Source organism: Gambusia affinis, linkage group LG15, assembly GCF_019740435.1.
Source record: "Gambusia affinis linkage group LG15, SWU_Gaff_1.0, whole genome shotgun sequence".
NCBI lineage: Eukaryota > Metazoa > Chordata > Actinopteri > Cyprinodontiformes > Poeciliidae > Gambusia > Gambusia affinis.
The window spans coordinates 9,695,719-9,715,117 of NC_057882.1; the positions used below are offsets into that span (position 1 = coordinate 9,695,719).

At 38.4% G+C, this 19,399-nt stretch overlaps 1 protein-coding gene across 5 annotated transcripts in view; it reads right to left on the minus strand.

Moving 5' to 3' along the window:
* The window catches only part of nrxn2a (neurexin 2a), a 162,975-nt gene that overhangs the window by 22,704 nt on the left and 120,872 nt on the right, over window positions 1-19,399 (minus strand). Inside the window, exon 1 of one of the 5 annotated variants that reach the window (XM_044139851.1) lies at window positions 14,827-16,442. The exons of the other annotated variants lie outside the window; for them this stretch is intronic. Coding sequence (XP_043995786.1) covers window positions 14,827-15,169 — 343 coding nt within the window. The 5' untranslated portion in view covers window positions 15,170-16,442. Of the gene's footprint in view, window positions 1-14,826; window positions 16,443-19,399 lie in introns of those variants that run through there. 5 annotated transcript variants of the gene reach the window in all.

The following is a 19,399-nucleotide window of genomic DNA, read 5'->3' on the forward strand; positions in this document are numbered from 1 at the left end:
GACTTTGAATTTAATTCAAAGGGTGAGCTCTCCAACGGTGATTGTTTCCGAGTTAATTATTTCTTATTGAGTTAATCTTAATTAATGTCTGGGATTTGCAGTCAAATGTGAGTCAGTGACATTAGTCACATCAAAGAGGCTCACTGAGTGGTTTATTAGTTTCTTCCTTTCAGTGAATGTTATCTACATCTGGCCTCTAAGTTTCCCCCCTTTTCTCCACAATTAAATTACTTAACAGAATCATGAGCATAGCCTTAGACGTGGCTTTTTACTTTCTCAAATGTTTTAGATTTCTGCCCTAAATACAATCTTTTAGTATTTTCTAAAAAAATTCACATTGGTCATTGAAAATTATTTATTATTATTATTATTATTATTATTCCATGATTCGGCTGAGATGTTAAGAAACACAAAAGTTTAGTTAGTTCAGCTGGATCTGGTGTCTATTCCTATGCAAAATGAAATGAATATTGACTTTCATCTGAAAAGAAATGAATGCAAATGGACTTAATCCCAAGTTGCTTTGCAATTTGCACATTGGTGTATGAGTAAGTGTGGCTGGGTGATTGTTTCTCTAGCCTAATAGCTCTTTGATTAGTCAGGATACCTAGATAAGTGCAACACATAAGAATTTCTAGCTTCTTTAGCAAAGACCATTTGTGTCTTGCCCTCCTTGCAGAGAGTAAAACACAAGGGACACTAGAGTGTCTCTAGTGTCTGCTAAGCAGCTGCCAAGTCAACAGTTTTAACCTTGATTATTTAGGCCACAGCATAGCATTTCTGCACGTATAATTAACAGTATATGAATATAAGAGAGGGCGACTTCTAACTGTGTTGAGGATGGTTGAGTTGGTAAAGTTGTTGTCTTGCAACTGGAAGGTTGTAGGTTTGATGTTGATATCTCCTTGGGCAAGACACTTAACCTTAAGGTCTCTATATTGATGTACAAAAGCGTGCATGTCTGTGCTCTAGTGTAAAAGGCTTTCAGTGGTCAGTACGGCTGGAAAAGTGCTACATATGTTCAGTCCATTAATCAACTTAGGATTTTTTCCATTGTGAGAGGACAACTGGATCATCCTGTTTCAGACTACAGACATAATACTGAAATTTCCTCATGTACGTCAAACATTTACTGCACTCCAATAGCTTTCCTCTGCAGCCACTGCATACTGGTTTTTAGAGAGCTCTTTCCAATTGATTTTTATTTTGGAAAAAGGCTCCAGTAGTCTAAATTATCAAATCAATATTTAACTGAGCTCTTTAGTGAGAAATCTTCTGCAACGCTAGCTGGCTGACCTGCAGGGTAAATACATAAACATCTTTTTTGATTGAGGTAATTATGCAAGATAATTGCCTTTAATATTCAAACTCAGACAAGACCTCAAATTATTCTTTGTCGACTTTAAATCATTCATTAGAAAAATGAGGTTTTGGCGATTCTGACCTGGCTATAATTGAACATCCATCCATCCATCCATCCATCCATCCATCCATCCATCCATCCATCCATTTTCTGAACACGCTTTGTCCCTAATGGGGTCGGGAGGGTTGCTGGTGCCCATCTCCAGCTGCGTCCCGGGCGAGGGGCGGGGTTCACCCTGGACAGGTCGCCAGTCTGTCTCAGGGCTAAAATTGAATATTGCCAGCTAATGCTAACCATTTGATATTCTGAACTGTGCATACTGTGCTCTGCAGCAGAGTGCTTGTTGCAAACCTTTTTTCTATCAAGAATCTAGGTTGCTGAACTTACTAACAGACTTTACAATAATGATACACCCTTAAAGTTTTTTACAGTCCGCTACAAGGTTTGCAGCTAAAGCTACCAGTTATATTAGGATTCTGACCTATTTTAATAGGTCCTCCTGACGGATTATACTTTACTGTATTGTCCTGTGTTATATGGTCACATCATCCTGCAGCTTGTCTTTTCAAAAGCATTACTGTGTGGGTTGCTTCTTTGTTCATTTGCATGATTTGCAGTTGGCCAATCTCAACAAGCAAGCGAATGACTCAAATAAGGCATGATTTGTTTGTTTCTCCTTTCTAGATGTTAATTTAATCAATTCACTCAAGCTAAAGTTACTTCTGGCAATGAGGTAAAATGTATTTAACTTTTGAAACTTTAGTTTACGTTTTCCTATGGCAGCAGATATTGTACATGGCCTGAGTTTGACAAAGTAATCAGAAAAAGTTGTAAATTCTTGATTTATAGGGCATCCATGTTAATTGAGTATGAGCTGTAATGGTAGATTATGAATATAAAGGTCATAATTAGTATAACTAAGTAATTTGATTGATTAAATACTACTCAAAGGTATTTCAGTTTTAATGTTTAGCACCAAATCAAAACAAAAAGCTATCCAAGTGTCCTAGTCAAATCCAACTATATGAAATTCAATTGATTCTGCTGGATCACGTCAAGGCTTTGAACACATCAGTACATACTAAAATAAGTTTCTGTGTATTGTAAATAAAGGTAATTTAATAATATTTTGGAAAAAAAAAATAAAAATTTGCACTATTGTGAAGACCTCAAAAAACAGCTTATGAAATGGAGATTTATGTAAACAAGCAAAGACAGACAAGAGAAAAAGAAGACGGCCGAATGAGGTTAACATGCTTCCCTGCTACGCGCTTCCTGAAATATGGAATATTAATGCACCTGGAGGAAAACATGGAGGCATCTATCTATAGACAGCAGCACCATCTGCATTAGTTATGACGTTAAAGTGTTTCATTACACCTTTCTGCCTCGCCGTTCCAGCTCTACCTTTCTAAAAGGGAGACCTGCATTGAGGAAAAGCTGGTGGCAAATCAGCTTTATTAAATTTATTACTAAAAACAACACAGTTTACTACCTTGGAGCACCTCGGTAACGGGGCTTTGTGGAACGTCTCCTGGGAGCTGCTCTGCTCGTCTTTTTTTCTCACGACATGAATAAAAAGGCAGCCTTGAGATTCTAAACTGCACGACGAGTACTGTGTCATCATTATTAGTTGGTAACCTTGAAAATTAAATCAAGCTGCACAGACATTCTAGTAACACCTGCATCTGAAACAATATGCAAGAAGTCTATGAAATATAGGTGAACCTCTGCATGTTTACATGCAAAATGAACAGCATTTTTCTTACCCCCTCAAATCCCAGGAAGACTGAATTATATTAAAGATGTTCGTTTTTTAAAATTAATTGCAACTCGTTTTGGTTAAGCTCTCAAAAAGTAATAATGACACTCTATCATGTCCTAAAGGATCTTTACACAACAAATGCAACAGTATGGAGGGGTTGTTTATGCCAAGATGAATGCTACCCACACAAATATTCTGTCCTTCTTTCATATGTTCTCTACGCCAGCTGACTGTGAAAAAGAAGAAAGGTTGCAGCCATAAGACATGAAAATACAATGAGATCCCAGAATTGATTAGTCACCGATGCAACATTGTAGAACATGAGAATAATAAGAAATGAAATTAAATAAAATTTCATCAGACTTGTACGTCTGCTTTTCCACCCTCAAAAGCGTTCTCAAATTTGCTCTACTATGAAATCAGTTATTTCCATTTACGCACATATTCACACACTGATGATGGCAAGTTACAATGCAATAAAAAAAAAAAAAATGCAATAATTGGACATATTAAAACCAACTGGTTTACTAGTTACTGACTTTGGAGATGACAACATCCACCAGCAACAAAGTGGTGAAAAAAAACCCAAAACACTCCAATGAGCATTTATATAATCTGAGGCATTCATGTCTGCAGGGACACTTCTCAGTTTCTCATCTCAAAACTTTGTTTTTATATCATTATTGCAATACATAGCATGCCACCGGCACATAGATCTGGGCCCGGCGCTGCACAGCAACTAATGATTGCGATGTCATGGCGACCAGGCAAGCGAGCAGTTCTGTGCACTGCGCTGACCAACTGTATCTAGTAACTGTAACTCCTAAAATAAAGTATATTTTTACATCTGGCTTTGTTCGGGCTCCTAGAAAACATTGTCTAACATTATCTAATATTTTATGATCTTCTGAATGGTCGAACAGAAACATTTGGCTTTAGATAAAGTCTGAAAAATACAGGTAATCTATTAGTATTTTATTTTAAATAGACAATCAGATCATATTATGCATAGCTGCTTCAATTTTCATGTTATGAAACCAGTGAAACCAGTCAGTCACTCCCTGTACAAGTTTTCTGAAAATTATTTTCATATTGTGGCAGTATGGAGTGATACCGTGCCCTCCAGTGTCGGTTTTAGTAAAAGTTCAATTAGAAATATGACTGAACACATCTGTTGCCTTTTGATTCATTGCTTGAATAGAAAACTTTTTTACATATTTGTAAGGAATTGGGGCTGCCTTCATCATCTTTTGCTCAAAATCTAAGACACTTAGATTGTGCAACAACTAAACTACATTATTCAACCAATTTTATATAAAAATACTGTTTGCAACCTTTTTCATTTATGAAAATACACATACTGCTTTGGCACTAAGCCCACACTAAATTGTGGTTGGGAAGAGACTCGCTTCTGTACCACTCAAATAAGAACCACCACTGCATGAAATTGTGGTATTGTTATTAAATTCATAATATAATGTCTCATCCTTGAACTGGCAGAGAGCGGAAAGAACAGGTTAGAACTAATCTGAAATCGCATCTATGGTGATAAGAGCTCTTATTTTTATAACTTACACAGGATTTTTTTTATAGCCGTTTGCTTTGTTTCTGAATTAAAGCGTTTTGCTGTCTGGAAATATTTCTGGCAGGGCAAAAGTGGCCAAATGTGTACAGTGTTGTGTGGACACTTCAGGAATAGACAGTTTGTGAAGGGCAACAAGGCCACATCAAACAAAGCTGTTCGATTTAGACTTAAATTCTCTAATGTGAGCAGTTCTGAAGGAACGGGGAGTCATGGAGTTCAAATTTCTCATCTGGCTTATAGCATCTGAGGCAGACTTGCACCATGGTCTATTAAATTCAGCTTAGTGAAATGATGAAAATGAATACTCAGGCCTGAAGCCTGTCAGAGAGAACATATGGTTCTCAAGCTAAAATACAGTGTTCCAGTTAGAAAGCAGCATCACACACTTAGAGCTGTGTGCAAAGACTCAACAAATAAAAATCAATCACACCAATTAAATTTGGCCAAGCGAAAGTGGGCTGGAAAAGTCTTATGAATCTTAAATAAACCACACATGCACACGCTGACTTCAGCTTTATTATGGTCGAACTGCTGCTTCTGTGCTTTTCAGCAAGACGTATTCAGACTGCCAGTTTTCAAATTGAATGTCTGCAGCTCGCGGCACCTCAAACAGCCCTTTCTTCTCCATTATGGCGTTCAGGCTTTCTCCCACTCAGATTTCAGGTGACTCTGGGTTGCGGTGAAATTATGCCGATGCGAATGCAGCACATGAATTACTGTGCCGAACGTAATGCAGCCCAGTCAAGTAACATGTCAGACAGATACCGTATGAATGTTTCTAATAAAACGTAGGCTAGTCCTGCATTAGCACTGGGATTGTCACATCAGAAGGAATTTGATAAAATATAACAATGTTTCAGTCCAGTCCTGAGTTTCTAAATTGTTCTAGTGATATGTATTTCCTTTGCTTTTTCTTGTTGGTTCTGGCCACCAAATCTTCGAGGTTAGGTTTTAAAAAAGGCTGTGGGCTTAGTGTAATCTACACCATCAAACCTTGAATATCCCTCATGCTGTGCGACTTGCTGGGTAAGATGATGGTGACTGAAATGATTCACAGAGAGTTCTGGAAAAAAGAAATATCCTAAAAATTGAGCTATTCATACCTTGATTTCTTAGAAAATGTGACTGTTTAGATCTTGTGACTCAGATAAAGTAAAAATGAAAATTTTAATTCATGTCCCAAACATTCAAAACAAACTATATGTGACTCAGAAAAATGAGAAAAGAAATATTTCATAAAGCAAAACAGAAACAAGAAGATGAGAAGACGCAACCCAAAACACACTTCTGTTTTGCAAACTTAAAAATACAAGAATCTCAGGAGCACATGAAAGATTTTTGTGCTTTGTGGAAGTATACTCTCCAATCATTTTATACATTTTAAATTATTATATCCCCCATGTTTCTTAGCAACAGGATTGTTTACTGTTATCCTTAGCTGTACCTGTTGTTTCTCTAAACTAAGATGTCACAATATATTACATTACAATTTCTAATTTGGATGAGAATGTTAATACAATCAAGAAGAAACTTGATTTTAAGATCCTGACATGTATGAGACACGGTATGCTCATTATTTGTGCAGCTCTCCTGTGAAAAAAATGTATCTTTCTGACATCATGAAGACAGTTTGCTTTATCAGGAATGTTAAGGGTTTCAAAAGACTCAAAAGGGACCTAAAATAAATATTAAAGATGTTCTCTTGTAAATTCGCACCTCATTATTTTATCTGGCATTTTTAAAAATTTACATAAAACCAATATATCTTATTTAATCTCATAAAATTTGCATAAAAGGGTTTATTATGTTTTTGTCCAAACTGGTTGTGACAAGTTATCCATCATGACAGCAAAAACATATGTAGCACATCCGTCTGCGTCGCTTTATAAATATCACCATGGATTCCTCTAAAATGCTGCTGATGCTCACTGTAAAATCCGACTGCTTGTTCAAGTCCAAAACATTACAGGCAAGATCAGAAAACTAGACCGGTGTTTTACCAGCTGCCACAAATATCTAGAACAGTACAGATGGTTCTGCTACTTACTGGACTCGTTCAAAAATAAAAAAGAGGGAAAAAAACTGTTTTCATTGATTAACCAGAAGCAGTAAAACAAATGCTTTTTGTACGTTTTTCTACGACCTTGTTAGATTTCAGTTGGCAGTTTTCTGAAAGATCTTATCTTTATGACTGTCATAGTAATTTTGAAAAGGCATCAACTGTGTGAAACTACAAATAGACAACAAAACCTAAAGCCTTGTTTGTCAGTTTATGTTTACATTTAGCTTGGTTTGGTTTGCCGCACTTGTGCAGTGGTGTGCTTGATCTGTTTGCTAATACACTGCACATGTAAACCTTCAACAGTTTTTCCTTCATCGGTCATAAATATAAAATGCAGGTGCATCTAAAAAACTTATCAAAACAAATTTTTCTTGTAATGAAAAATCTGGCAGTTCAAAGCAAGAATGTAAAAAGGAAAATCAAGTGGAAGGAAAAAGTGTGGCAGAAGAAAAGGTGTTCAAACTGCAGCCTTGAGAGGATTGTGATTAAGAGACAATGTCAGAATGGTCCTACTTGGGCTATTGAGAAATTAGACTGGACTGCTACTCAGTGGTACGGAGTCTTCTTTACACATGAAAGTCAATTTTTGGAAATCAAATTCTCAGAGGCTTGGAGGAGAGTAGAGAGGCAAAAGATCCAAGTTGTTTGAGGTTCAGTGAGAAGTTTCCACAGTCAGCGATGAGTTGGGGTACCATGGTGTTGGTCTACTGTGCTTTATCAAATCCAATGTTAGCATAGCCGTCTAATAGGACATTTTAGAGCACTTCCTGTATCCTTATACTTTCAATCTTAATGGAAATGTTGAGTTGACCTCTCCACATTGCCAGAGGTATGAATACTTGTGTCAATGACACACTGTGTCTGGATTGTGAAGCCATCGCAAATCTGTTTTAAAGCGAATACAGACAAACTCTTCCTTCTAAAACATCCTTTTTAAAATCTGTTTTATGCAATATTTATTCCTGAAAAACCCAATTTAGAGTTTTCATTAGCTGTAAGCCATATTAATTAAAGTCAACTGAAAAAGATGCCTGAAATTGATCACTTTTCATGTAATGATTGCATAAACATATCAGCATCAATTTTTGAATTCCACTACTAACACAAATGAACTCTTTAAACATATTCTAATTATTGTACCTCTAAATACTGATTTAATTATAATACTTAGCCAAAATGTACAGGTTTTTGCTGTTGTTTGTTTTTATAAAGGTCAGTGAAAATGTGTATTTAAGCCAGCCTCGCCATCACTCATGAGGTAATGCAGTTTGCTACCCAGGTGGGAATTTGAGCCCTCTTGAACTGACTCAATGATGCCCAGGGCCCTTTATTCTCCAATTTTCCAGAAAAAATAAACATTGCTCCACACATCACTGCAGAGAGCCCCATAGATAAGCATTTCCCAACACTAATGCATTGATCTAAGGACAACCTGTCCTCTGTTAAATTCAATTTTTGAATCAGGCTCAACGGATACATCCTTCGAAAGACGCTGCCCCCTCCTTCCTCCTTTCAGACGTCTCTCTGGAGGCATTAGTTGCTCTTTGCTTTGCCACAGCCAGACAGCCCTAACACTAACACTCAGGCCCTGGAGAATGAAGTGCAGCAGATTTTTCATGAGTGTGTTGATCGGGCTGGTGTGTTGGGCTTGTGATGAGGGGTCAGCTACAGTGCAAGCTTTTTTTTTATAATCCAGTTGAGAGAATACATGTTCTTTGGTTCTGTGGTCATGGTGGCGGCTGACTTTCCCTTGGCGTTGCGGTGCGACACAAGTACAGAGTAAAATGTGCGCTGAAGCATCACTATCTTTATGAAACCAGACACGCCGAAAGATTTCTCTGATAGGCCTTTTCTAACTTGTACAGATATGGATGTTAACTTTATCATGGGCAGATTAATTCTGAAATATGAAATGTTTAAGTCAATATTAGCTGCAAAACCTAATATTTAAAATATGATGTGGGATTTTAGACTGTAAGTTTTAAATAGAAATCTGATTGTCTGATCTGTATGCAAATTACAAGATTTTAATTTCATATCATCATACACAGTGGACGAAAAAAAAAAGTTTCTCTCAAAAGATTCTTATTTACACCAACTGAAGCATGTCTTATACACTGATGGGAAGATTAAGAGGGAAATTTCAAAGCAGAACCAGGAAAGTTGGCAGGACTTTGTTTTGATCTAATTGTTTATTGAGGAATTTTATTGCGATTTTTCCATATTTGAACTGCTGATCAGCAATCTGAAACAATTGAGCAAAAAGTTGCCAATCCTAATTCTGGCCAGTTAAATATTACATGTTTAATGTATTATTACATTACTTTTATGTGGGACAATTATGAAAAAACTTTTTTGGAGTATGTTTTTAGAGTTACTTGATTTCTTTTGAGTGTAAAGAATGAAATTTAAAAAAAAATAATAAAACATTAAAGCATAAAACAGTATAATAAAGAACACACACATGATGCATTTATTGAATAATATCTAGAAATCCTTGCAGTCAATAATTTATTTTTTACAACCTCTGCCTTCGCAACAACTTTCCTTAAAAATAAATATTTTTAGCCTGGATTTCAGTCACTTTAGCCGTGCTGTCTTGGTTTTTATCTACTTTATTTCACATCCTTTCACTTATTTGTTTAATGCAATTATTTTTCTATTTCAGCCATGATGCCCTAGTGTTATTTATAATTTTATTTTAGTTTCAGTGAGATCTTTTGGATTTGATCATTTACATTTTGCTACTGTTTCTAGTGTCAGAGTTTCAATTCCTTTGTTCATATTTCAGCATTCATCAGTTGTGATTGCGATTCCCTAGTTGTATACTAAATATAACACCTTATTATAGTTGTCAAGAATTATTTCAGTTTCTTAGCTTAACATAAATTTGTGTGTTTATTGTTTATATAAGTTTAGTCATTTATTTGAACTTGTGCAAAGCAGTTGAAATTTCATTTATTTATGTGAAAAGTGTCTGAATAGTTGTCATTATTCTTTCGTGTGTCTGTGATGAACTGTCTGCAGTCCTGATATTGGAATAATGTAACAATCCATGCAGTAACCTCTGTTTTAGATGAGGAATGAGAGGCGCTGCAGCAGGGGAGGTGAGCTATTAATAGAGAGTTGCCCCGGGGCGCTCAGAAGTCTTTGGCCAGCCTTGAAACACTCATGCACACTTATACAGTTGTGTATCCATGACGGAGGGCATCACAATGACTCACATCCATTTCCAGGAGTCCGAAATTTGATTTATACTTCTCTGCTAACAACCAGCTCAGGCATGCTGCAGCCTATGCAAATAAACTGAGTGCCTGCATCAAGCAGTCACAGCATCAGACTGCTACATGGACGGAGATGTTTTTCCCTTTGCTATGCTATACAAATGTTTGCTTTGGATAGAAACAAAAGAGATGTCCGAATAAAAATAATGCTACCAGCTAATACGCTAACTGGCTTGGTTGACAAGCCAGTTAAGTGACAAGTGTGAAAATCAAGGTAAAACAAAACAAAAAAAATAAATCTAAATATTATGTTTTGATCAAACAAATCTTTAGAAATTTTGAAATTCGCACTTGTTCCCTCTCAAGTATCACATCAAGCTTTTTGAGTCTTGCTGCAGAGCCAGCTGACTCAATGTAATTTCTTCAGACTGGTAACTTTTTGCCATTTGGCATTTCCTGATCTACTCAGTTGGACTGAATTGCATTTTAGATAAAATTAGACTCTAAAGTACAATTCGTCCAGGATCCTCCCAGTGTAGGATTTGCTTGAAATTGGACCAAACTGGCCTTGCAAAGATATTGAAATTTGTTCCACTGTGACTACAGACTTCAATGTATTTGATTGTTCAATGTGATAGACACACACAGTGCAGTCAATGTTTGTGGGGGAAACAAAATAGTTTAAGCTTGAGTGGAGTGTGTCTGAACAGCAACATTCAGGTCTTGCCACTAATGAATTTAGGTCTGGAGTTACTGAACTAATTTAACAGCTGAACATGCTTTGATCTAAACAGCTGCAGCTCTAACTGTACCTTTATGGTTGTTATCCTGCTGGAAGGAAGACCTCCACCCTAGTCTTAATTATTTTGCAGATTTTCATCCAGAATTATTCTACACTGAGTCCATTGCAGCTTCCCATAAACTCTGACCAGCATCACCATCACCACTGCCATGTTTCATGTTAGGGATGGTTTATTTAGGGTGATGTGCAGTGTTCATTTTCAAAAACAGTTCAGTTTTGACCTCATCTGAACAGTTCACTTTCTTTTACACGTTAACTGTGACAAACTTCAAACGGGACTTCTCGTGATTTTCTTTCAAAAACGGATTCTTTCTCATGTTATTTTTCTTCCATAAAGATGAGCTCTGTAGTTCCCACCTGAACTGTGAATCTTAGTTGCACCACGCTGTTTCTATTTTAAGATAATGTGTTGAACCGAGCTCCATGACATGTTCAAAGCTTGGGATATTTTTTTTTTTAATTGCCAACTGGGCTATAAGCGTATCTAGAACTTTCTCCTGAGCTGTTTGATGTGTTCCTTCATCTTTATGATGCGGTTTGTTCACTAATATTATCTAACAAGCCTCTGACGCCTTCACAGAGCAGCTCGATTTATACGAAGGCTAAGTTGCAAACAGATGGACTTTTTGTGGAATTAGGTGTGAGAGTAAAGGGGGATGACTACAAGTATATGCCATACTTTCAAGATTCTTACTTTAAAAATGTTTAAAACCTCTACCATGGCCTATCACAATAAAAACTAATGAAGAATTAAAGTTTGAGGTTGTAAAATGTGACAAAGATAAACTGAGTACAAGCTAGTAGGATATGACTTTAAGCTAAAATGAATTAAGAAGACGTGAGATTTTCTGTGGTTGACTGTGGCAATGTGATGCAAATGTGTCAAATTTCCTTTTTTCTTTCTTGACTGGAAATGGAAGAAAATATACAGCTCTGGAAAAAATTAAGAGGCCATTTAAAATGATCGGTTTCTCTGATTTTACTCTTTCTAGGCATATGTTTGAGTAACATTCCCTATTATATGAATTATTTACAACATGTCTCCAAAATTTCAAGCAAAAGTTATTTATTTGCAGAAAATGAGAAATGGTCAAAAGAACAAAAAAGAAGCAGTGCTTTCAGACCTCAAACAATGCAAAGAAAACAAGTCCACATTCGTTTAGAAACAACAATACTAATGCAACTCAGGAAGAGTTCAGAAATCAAGCTGGTGGAATAACCAGGAGGTTTTCAACTGAGTTCAGTGCAGTGGGCTCTTAATGTTTTTCAGAGCTATATATGTGTGTTTCTGGAACTGAGGGTGAATCTAATGACATCCACAGGCCCATTTTGCTTGCAGTTATTTAATTTATTGACGTTGGGATACAAGTGTGGGCTTATGCATCCATAGTGTAGATTTATTTCATAAATATAGCCCTCAAAAAAACACCTTAATGGAATGAATACATGTATCTTCCTGACCTAAAAGAAGACGTACAAAAAACCATGTGAGATTTGTGACTGTTAATAAATTCAAAGGTAATTTTGCTTTTTAAATCCATCATGCTTCTGTAAACGTTGTAATTTGACTCACTACAGCAATTACAGCACCAACAAATGTTGAACAAAATCAGAAAATGTACTCCACACAGAGCAATCGAGCTTTGTGTACATGACTTGTAAATCATAAGCGCTGTCTGTATCATTTATGTCAAAGGAAATTGAATTTCTTGCTCTGAAGCACATACTTCATAATAATTCACAGCAGAAAATCTGCAATACAGGTAATTGAAAATATATCAGTGAGTTCTTTGAAGAGTATTTTATGGTCTTGTTTAATCAGCGGCTTTGCTGTGCCTGTAAAAGTCTGGCCCAGAATGATACGGCTGTAACAGCGTAGATGTAATTCATCACATTCTTTTTTGGGCCCTTTTTGAAACTGACAAAACTGCTGCGGTGGAAAAAAAACAACAACAATAATAAAAAAAAAGAACATTACAAATACGTTGTGCGTCTTTTTATAGAACATAAAAGTGAGTCCTAGGACTGATTTCTCAAACTGAGATATGAAAGAGAGAAACGACTTGTGTCAGCGCTTTGATCGAGCCATTTTGAGTAGCGTAACAAAATTGATGTAGATTCTCCGGGATAGGTTGATACTTCACATTCCCCAACCAAACGTAGCATGAATTTTTAAACAGAAAAGATGTTTTGGATTTAAAGATTAAATCCAAAATGAAGTTTGGTAAAAATGACTCAAATATTGAGCATTATTTCAAGTTTTATTAAATGTTCCAACACCGGGATATTAAGCCTACAAAAGCAATGACACCACAGGTACCTCTCAGTTAATGTATTTCAATAATTCAGTTCAAAAAGGGAAACACAGATTTCCCTTTTGCACAGTGATATATTAAAAACATTTATTGCTCAGATTTTGATGCTCATGGCTTACACATAATGAAAACCTAAAATTCATTTAGATCAGAGAATTAGAATAACCCATAAGCTCTAATTTAAAAAGCTTTTTTGTTAAAGAAATGTAAGCCTGTTGGAAGGTTTGTCCAGCCACTGGATAGTATATGCACTCAGTATTTAATGTGGCCACGTTTTGCCTGAATTACTGCATCAATGCAGCATTGCATGGAGGCAATCAGCGTGTCACTCTGCTGAGGGCTTAAAGAAGCCGAAGTTGATTTAACAGCACTCATCTGCATTGTTGGCTCTTCTTCTCTCATTATCTATTGACAGTATAGCTTCTATTTGAGCTTTGGTTAAGGTGATGTGCTGGTCAGTCCACCACAGACATACTAGGGTCATTGAACAAGGTACTGGTAATTTTGGAAGCTGCCAAGTATATGTATGTGTATTACATATTACATATGTGTATTAAGTCACTTAAAGGTTTCTTGCAAATGCTGCACTGACTTTGGAGTTGGTAAAATAAGTTAACACCATCAGAAGACATGAGAGTCCAAATGATCTCTGACTGTGATGATTCACTTTGGACCTTAGGCAACTTCCTCAATACTCTGGGACTTTTATTCCAAAGGGAAATGCACAATTTACTTTCATCTGAAAGGAGGAGTTTGGACCAGTTTTTTTCTTAGTCAAGGTCAGATTTTTCTGAACCCTGGTTCTGTCAATCCAGAATCTGGTGGTTCTGGGTTGACATCCAACAGCTGTCCTGTCCGTCTGTCCTGTGCATGGAAGGCCGTAAAACTATTAAAGCTTGTAATTCTACCCCAACCCTTGAACGGTCTTTGCTTCAAAATCCTCTCCAGGCAGTAGATATCCCCAGTACCTGACCCTGACCACCACACTTTTTTCTTCCACCTAATGTCCCACTAATGTTCTTAAATGAAGCAGGATGTGAAAAGCCAGATTCTAAAGAAATATCCTTTAAAGTTTAGGCTGTAAATGACTCTTTCAATAACATTTATGTAATAAAAAGCATCTTTATTGCTGTAATGTACTATTATAGTTTTATGATACACTAAAGTGTTAAAACATACCACTTTGTGTGACGTTAACGTAAATAATAAGTTTCACTTGAATTTGAATTACTGAAATAAATTAATAAGTTATATTAAATGAAGTTTCAATCTATTCTGACTGACTGAGATCCAGCTGTAAAGTAATGGAAATATTCTGAACACCACTGGCACAAAAACATCCTAATTAATACATCAGTGCTTTATGCTGCTCAGACAATCAGATATGTCACTGAAAAAAGAGTAAAAAACCTCGCAATGATGATTCATTCCACTGCTGGTGTGTGTTTGTACTCTGATGCTGTAAGCATGTGAAACAGCAAACGCCACTGATTCTAATAGAGACACAAGATATTTCATGGTGCACAGAGGCTGCAGCACATACACAGTTGATGAAACACTCATCCTTTCAATGTACGTCACAAGAAAGCCACCAATGTAACCACAAGTATACACTACGCATGCGATAACTAATTCTTATCATTTCTACCAATCTGCACCGTCGGAACCAAAAGATACAAGAAACAGGAAGCTGGAGGGGAAATGTCTTACCATGCCCCGCTCTTGTAAGAAAAGGCATCCTGTTGATCGCAATGGGGACGGTGCCATGTTTATTGTGGAAGTGGTGGACATGGTGGGTGGTGCTCAAACTCGAAGAAACTCGCGCCGTACCGGTCTGGATTGGGAGCAAAGTAATCAAGGTGAACCAGAGTATTTGCCTCGAACAATAACTCAGACCCATGCTGAGACTGAACTGGGACCAGCTGCTCCTGTGTCCGAGCACGGGGGTGGCCGCAAAAAGTCTACCCATGTGTGCTAATTCCACGAAGGCCCAGGAGAGACAACGGGGCCGGGCTCTGGCCTCTGATCGTTCAGCCTGAAGACAGCAGGGCATCTCACTGAGAGGCTGGATCCATTTCTTTTCAGGATCCCCTGCTGGATTAGTCACTTTTCTTTGGCCTGGACTCTGGTAGAAAAATATCCTTTAGATTTGCACCAAAAAAAAAAAAAAAAAAAAAAAGAATTAAAAAGAAACAATCCAAACCCAGAGCCACACGCAAAGGTGTTTACTAAAACAGGAAAACCCCCCACAAAATTTCAAACTCTATCTGAAAAGCTTCCTTGAGAACATTCTTCCAAAACTGAGCTCCAGCATGCAGGAAGATGCAGATCCAAACAAAGCTTGGGGTTCAATCCAACAGCCATGTTGTCCAGTCATTATATTTAGGCATGAAAAGTGGCAGGGCAGAGACTCATGTGATAAGAATTCTGATAAGAGCCTCCATCGCCCACAGGTAGAGCTTGAGGGCAGCTGAACCTGCCCACTAAGAAGAAGAGAGCCCCTCCACCGCAGTAAAAGATGAAACACGTTTCCGTGGGAAAATGAATCATTTCATTAAGGATATAAATAAATAAATAAGTAAATCTCGAGCGGATAAAAATACGAGGGGCGCAGCTACGGAGGATGCCGCTGGAGCCAGAGCTTTTGTTCCCTTTAACCGGGGAATGATTAAAAAAAAGAAAAAAGAATAGAGACAGGGAGGAGGAGGAAGAAGAGGAGGATGGGAGGGGAGGGTTAGAAAGCCAGGGAGCAGTATCTGCAGCAGCGCGGTAAAGAAGAAAATCCAGAAAATAAATAAATAATTTGTCAGCAGCTCCTCTTCTCCCCAGTCTTCTCAGTGGCGCCGCAGATCTGGCGAACCGCAACCTCTGGCGTGCTCAGAGATCCATCAGAATGCAGCTACAGCAGCCTCTGCTTCAGACGGACGTAGGCTCCATCTCTCACGCTCCACCTGCTCAGACTCATGCAGCAACAACTACTGCTGCATTCCCCTCGCTGCCGCTGCTGCTCCTTCCCCCCCCTCCTTCGTTTCTTCCCTTTATCCTCTCCGGTTACCTTGTCCAGATCCGCTAGCTTCTGATGGAGGACATTTAAGTGGCGGCGTCTGGTCTCCGGAGGAGGGCAGGTGATGCTCGACTTGCTGCAGAAAGGTTTATGCTAATTAAAATTAAAGACTGTGATAAATCCCAGGAATGACTGAGATTCCAGGACAGCCCAGATTCCTGGTGAGGACGGTATCGTCGCTTTGGACTGGAGGCGAGCTAAAGGAGCTCTTCTGAAGGCACACTGTAGTCAGGGTGCTCTGATCCAGCGAGGCACAGCATGTGCCTCTGTGTATGTTTGTGTGTGTGTGTGCGTCTGAGGAAGAGTCTGTGAGCAAATGAGCGAGGAGGGTGAGGGTGGGTGGGTGAGGGATAGCGGCAGAGAGGAAGGGAGGGAGGGAGGAAGGGAGGGCGACTCAGGAAGAGACGGCGAAAGAGAGAACAGGCAAACACTCCGGGAAATAGTGAGGCAAGTAAATGGGTTGTGTGAATAAATACATGCTAGAGAATTCGCAGCGCGCTGGCTTGCAGGTCCTGGCAGTAACACGTAGGAATCATACTGCAGAGGAGGAGCTTGATTTAGGTGAGCTGTCAGAGCTGTTACACAGAGAACACAGGGGGACACAAGCAGCATAAAGACCCCAACGCTACAACAGGTAGAGAGGAGAGGGGAATGAGAACGCATGCCGAAAACAAAGCAGGACAGAGGAAGTTAGAGGTCGGGCGGTGTAATCTGTCTAGAACAAATCAAGAAGAGCTCCATCAAAATCCAATCGAAGACCTGTCTCTTCGCAGGAGAGCATCGCCATGCTCCCAATCTATTTGCTCACAATCCCTCCTCCTACATCTGTATACCAGTCACCTCTCTTGTTTGCTCAGAAGCTCTCATGCTGCTTAACCATGCTGAACTCATTCACAGCCACGACTGATCCGTGGGGTCAGGGGCTCTCCGGCCATGTCTGAGCTGCTCACGGGAAAATACGTGGCGTTCTGGGCACGACGGAGACGTTACGAGAAGAAGGTAGGGACAGGAGCGAAGGGAGAAGAGGAAAAACACAAGGGGAGGAAGGCATCGGGAGAGGGAGGCTGCAGCTGTATCAAGTGAATCACGGTCGATAGAGATATCAGCCGGGATTGCCTGGTCGGTTGAAAGGACACGCATGGAAACAGGAGGACAGAGTCGAGCCATGCAGCACCACCTCTCACGGTGACAAGAAGCCGACACAGGCCATTACTCAAGAGAGGGAGGGAATGCTGCGTGTGGTGGAGCGAGGCTGATTGAACTAAAGGAACTGAGGAGAGATACTCGCACGACGCTGTGAAATCACAAGTGGCTGAACGGCGTTCAGACATTCATCCGCGGGTATTGTGGGCATAAATAAACCGATAGAGGCTGTGGATCTGCTTTCGTTCTTCCCATCTGAGTCAGAAGGAGATTTAAATCATTTATGTGTTTCCTTCTCTTTGTAGTTCTCAGTAAATCGTAATGCGTGTCAGCTCTCCCAAACAGACACTGCCTGGCTATAACATGAAGACTAGTTTATGGCAAATGTCTATTTGGTAACAAAACATACAGACACCTCATCGGCAATATCTGCAGAGATGCACATTTCACTCTCCTTACAACACGTCTGCTCAAGTTTAGCAGTGCACAATAAAAGGAAACATTGTGGACTTGTATGCCAGGTCATTTTCCCTTTTGCTATTTTGCATCTTTGCGGTTTTGGCCGTTATTTTTGTAGCAATCATGCATCAGTTGGGACATTGATGCCTGCTTTGATGACTACTGATTTAAAGCAATTTTCTATAATCTACAAAGAGTCTGTTGCAAGTAAATTGTAGGTTGTTGTTTTATGGCTCCAATAATTGGTAACAACCCAAGAAATCCACACGCACAAAGACACCATCGAAAGTTATCTCATATTATATTGTGTGTATTAAATTAGAATTGCAAAGGCAACAAATTATAGAACATATGAAGGTATAAAAAGGCAGAGAAACTAAGTGGAATCTGTCAATAGTTGAAGCACAAACCCTTCAAATAAGTCGATTTAATCAAAATTGTGGCTAATATAACGGTTTCTCATTTCCAGGTTGTCGCACAGGAAGCATCCTGTGATAGCTATCAGCACAGAGCTCTCCCAAGACATTCACAACCTTTCACCTGAGGAAGAAAATGATGGCAGCGGTCACAGATTTATCTCTACTTCTGAAAATTTCAGAAAGCATCATGGGGGCCATAATCTGTCAATGAAAACATTATTTCACCGTAAACCAGCCGTGAAAAGCTATACCCCACAATATTTTAGATAACCAGAAGAGTTGGCTCGTTTACAGTCTCAGAAAGACTTCAGCAGATCCATCAAACCACCATTCGACCATCAAAACATCAAGTAATGCAATTTCTTCTGTTTACTCACAAGATTCCACTGCAGGAAAAAAAAGAGGCTTAAACTTGTTTATAATTTACATCTGGACAAGCGAATGAACATAGCAATCCTTAAATATCAAAGCAACAGTGGAGTTCTGAGGCCGTGATATTATGATGTGGAGGTCCATGTCAGTACATATGAATTTTGTATAATTTAGATAAGGAGACTTACAGAGATATACACAGTGGAATGATCCCTCGCACACAGACAAGGAAACTCCAATTGTTTTACACATGAGTGTAAAGTAATTGGATCATTTTATAAAACTATGTTTACATATGCATCATGATGAGCATACAATTTGAAAAAGGAAAGGAAAAGAGTGATTGAATTGGTGTGGCGCATGCAAAAACAAAAACACAAAACAGTGAAAGAAATTTGACAACACAAAATAAAAATGCCAACAAAAATGAAAGGTATCGTAGGCATGAAATCTACTTCCACATACATCCTTGGAAAAGATACATAAAAACCCCTGAAATAAATTAGTTTTTTACTGCAGCACTATTATTTTATGTTGAACAATTTAGAAAAATACAGACTTTAATTTGCGTACCTTTAGTTAGGGGACAAAAAACTTCTAATCTAGGAACAATTGTTCCTAATGAAATCAGTGGTGGCAAACTTAATGACACCCCAACAACTCTTATATAATAATTACAGTAGAAAAAACATTTAGTTAAATAAAACTTCATTTGATTTAAGCTGAGCAAAGCATCTAGAAACTTTTAATTATTAATAAATGCCCCCTTGTTTACCAGGAAAAAGATGGGACAGCACACTGGTCACTGGGCTGGACAACTTTATCT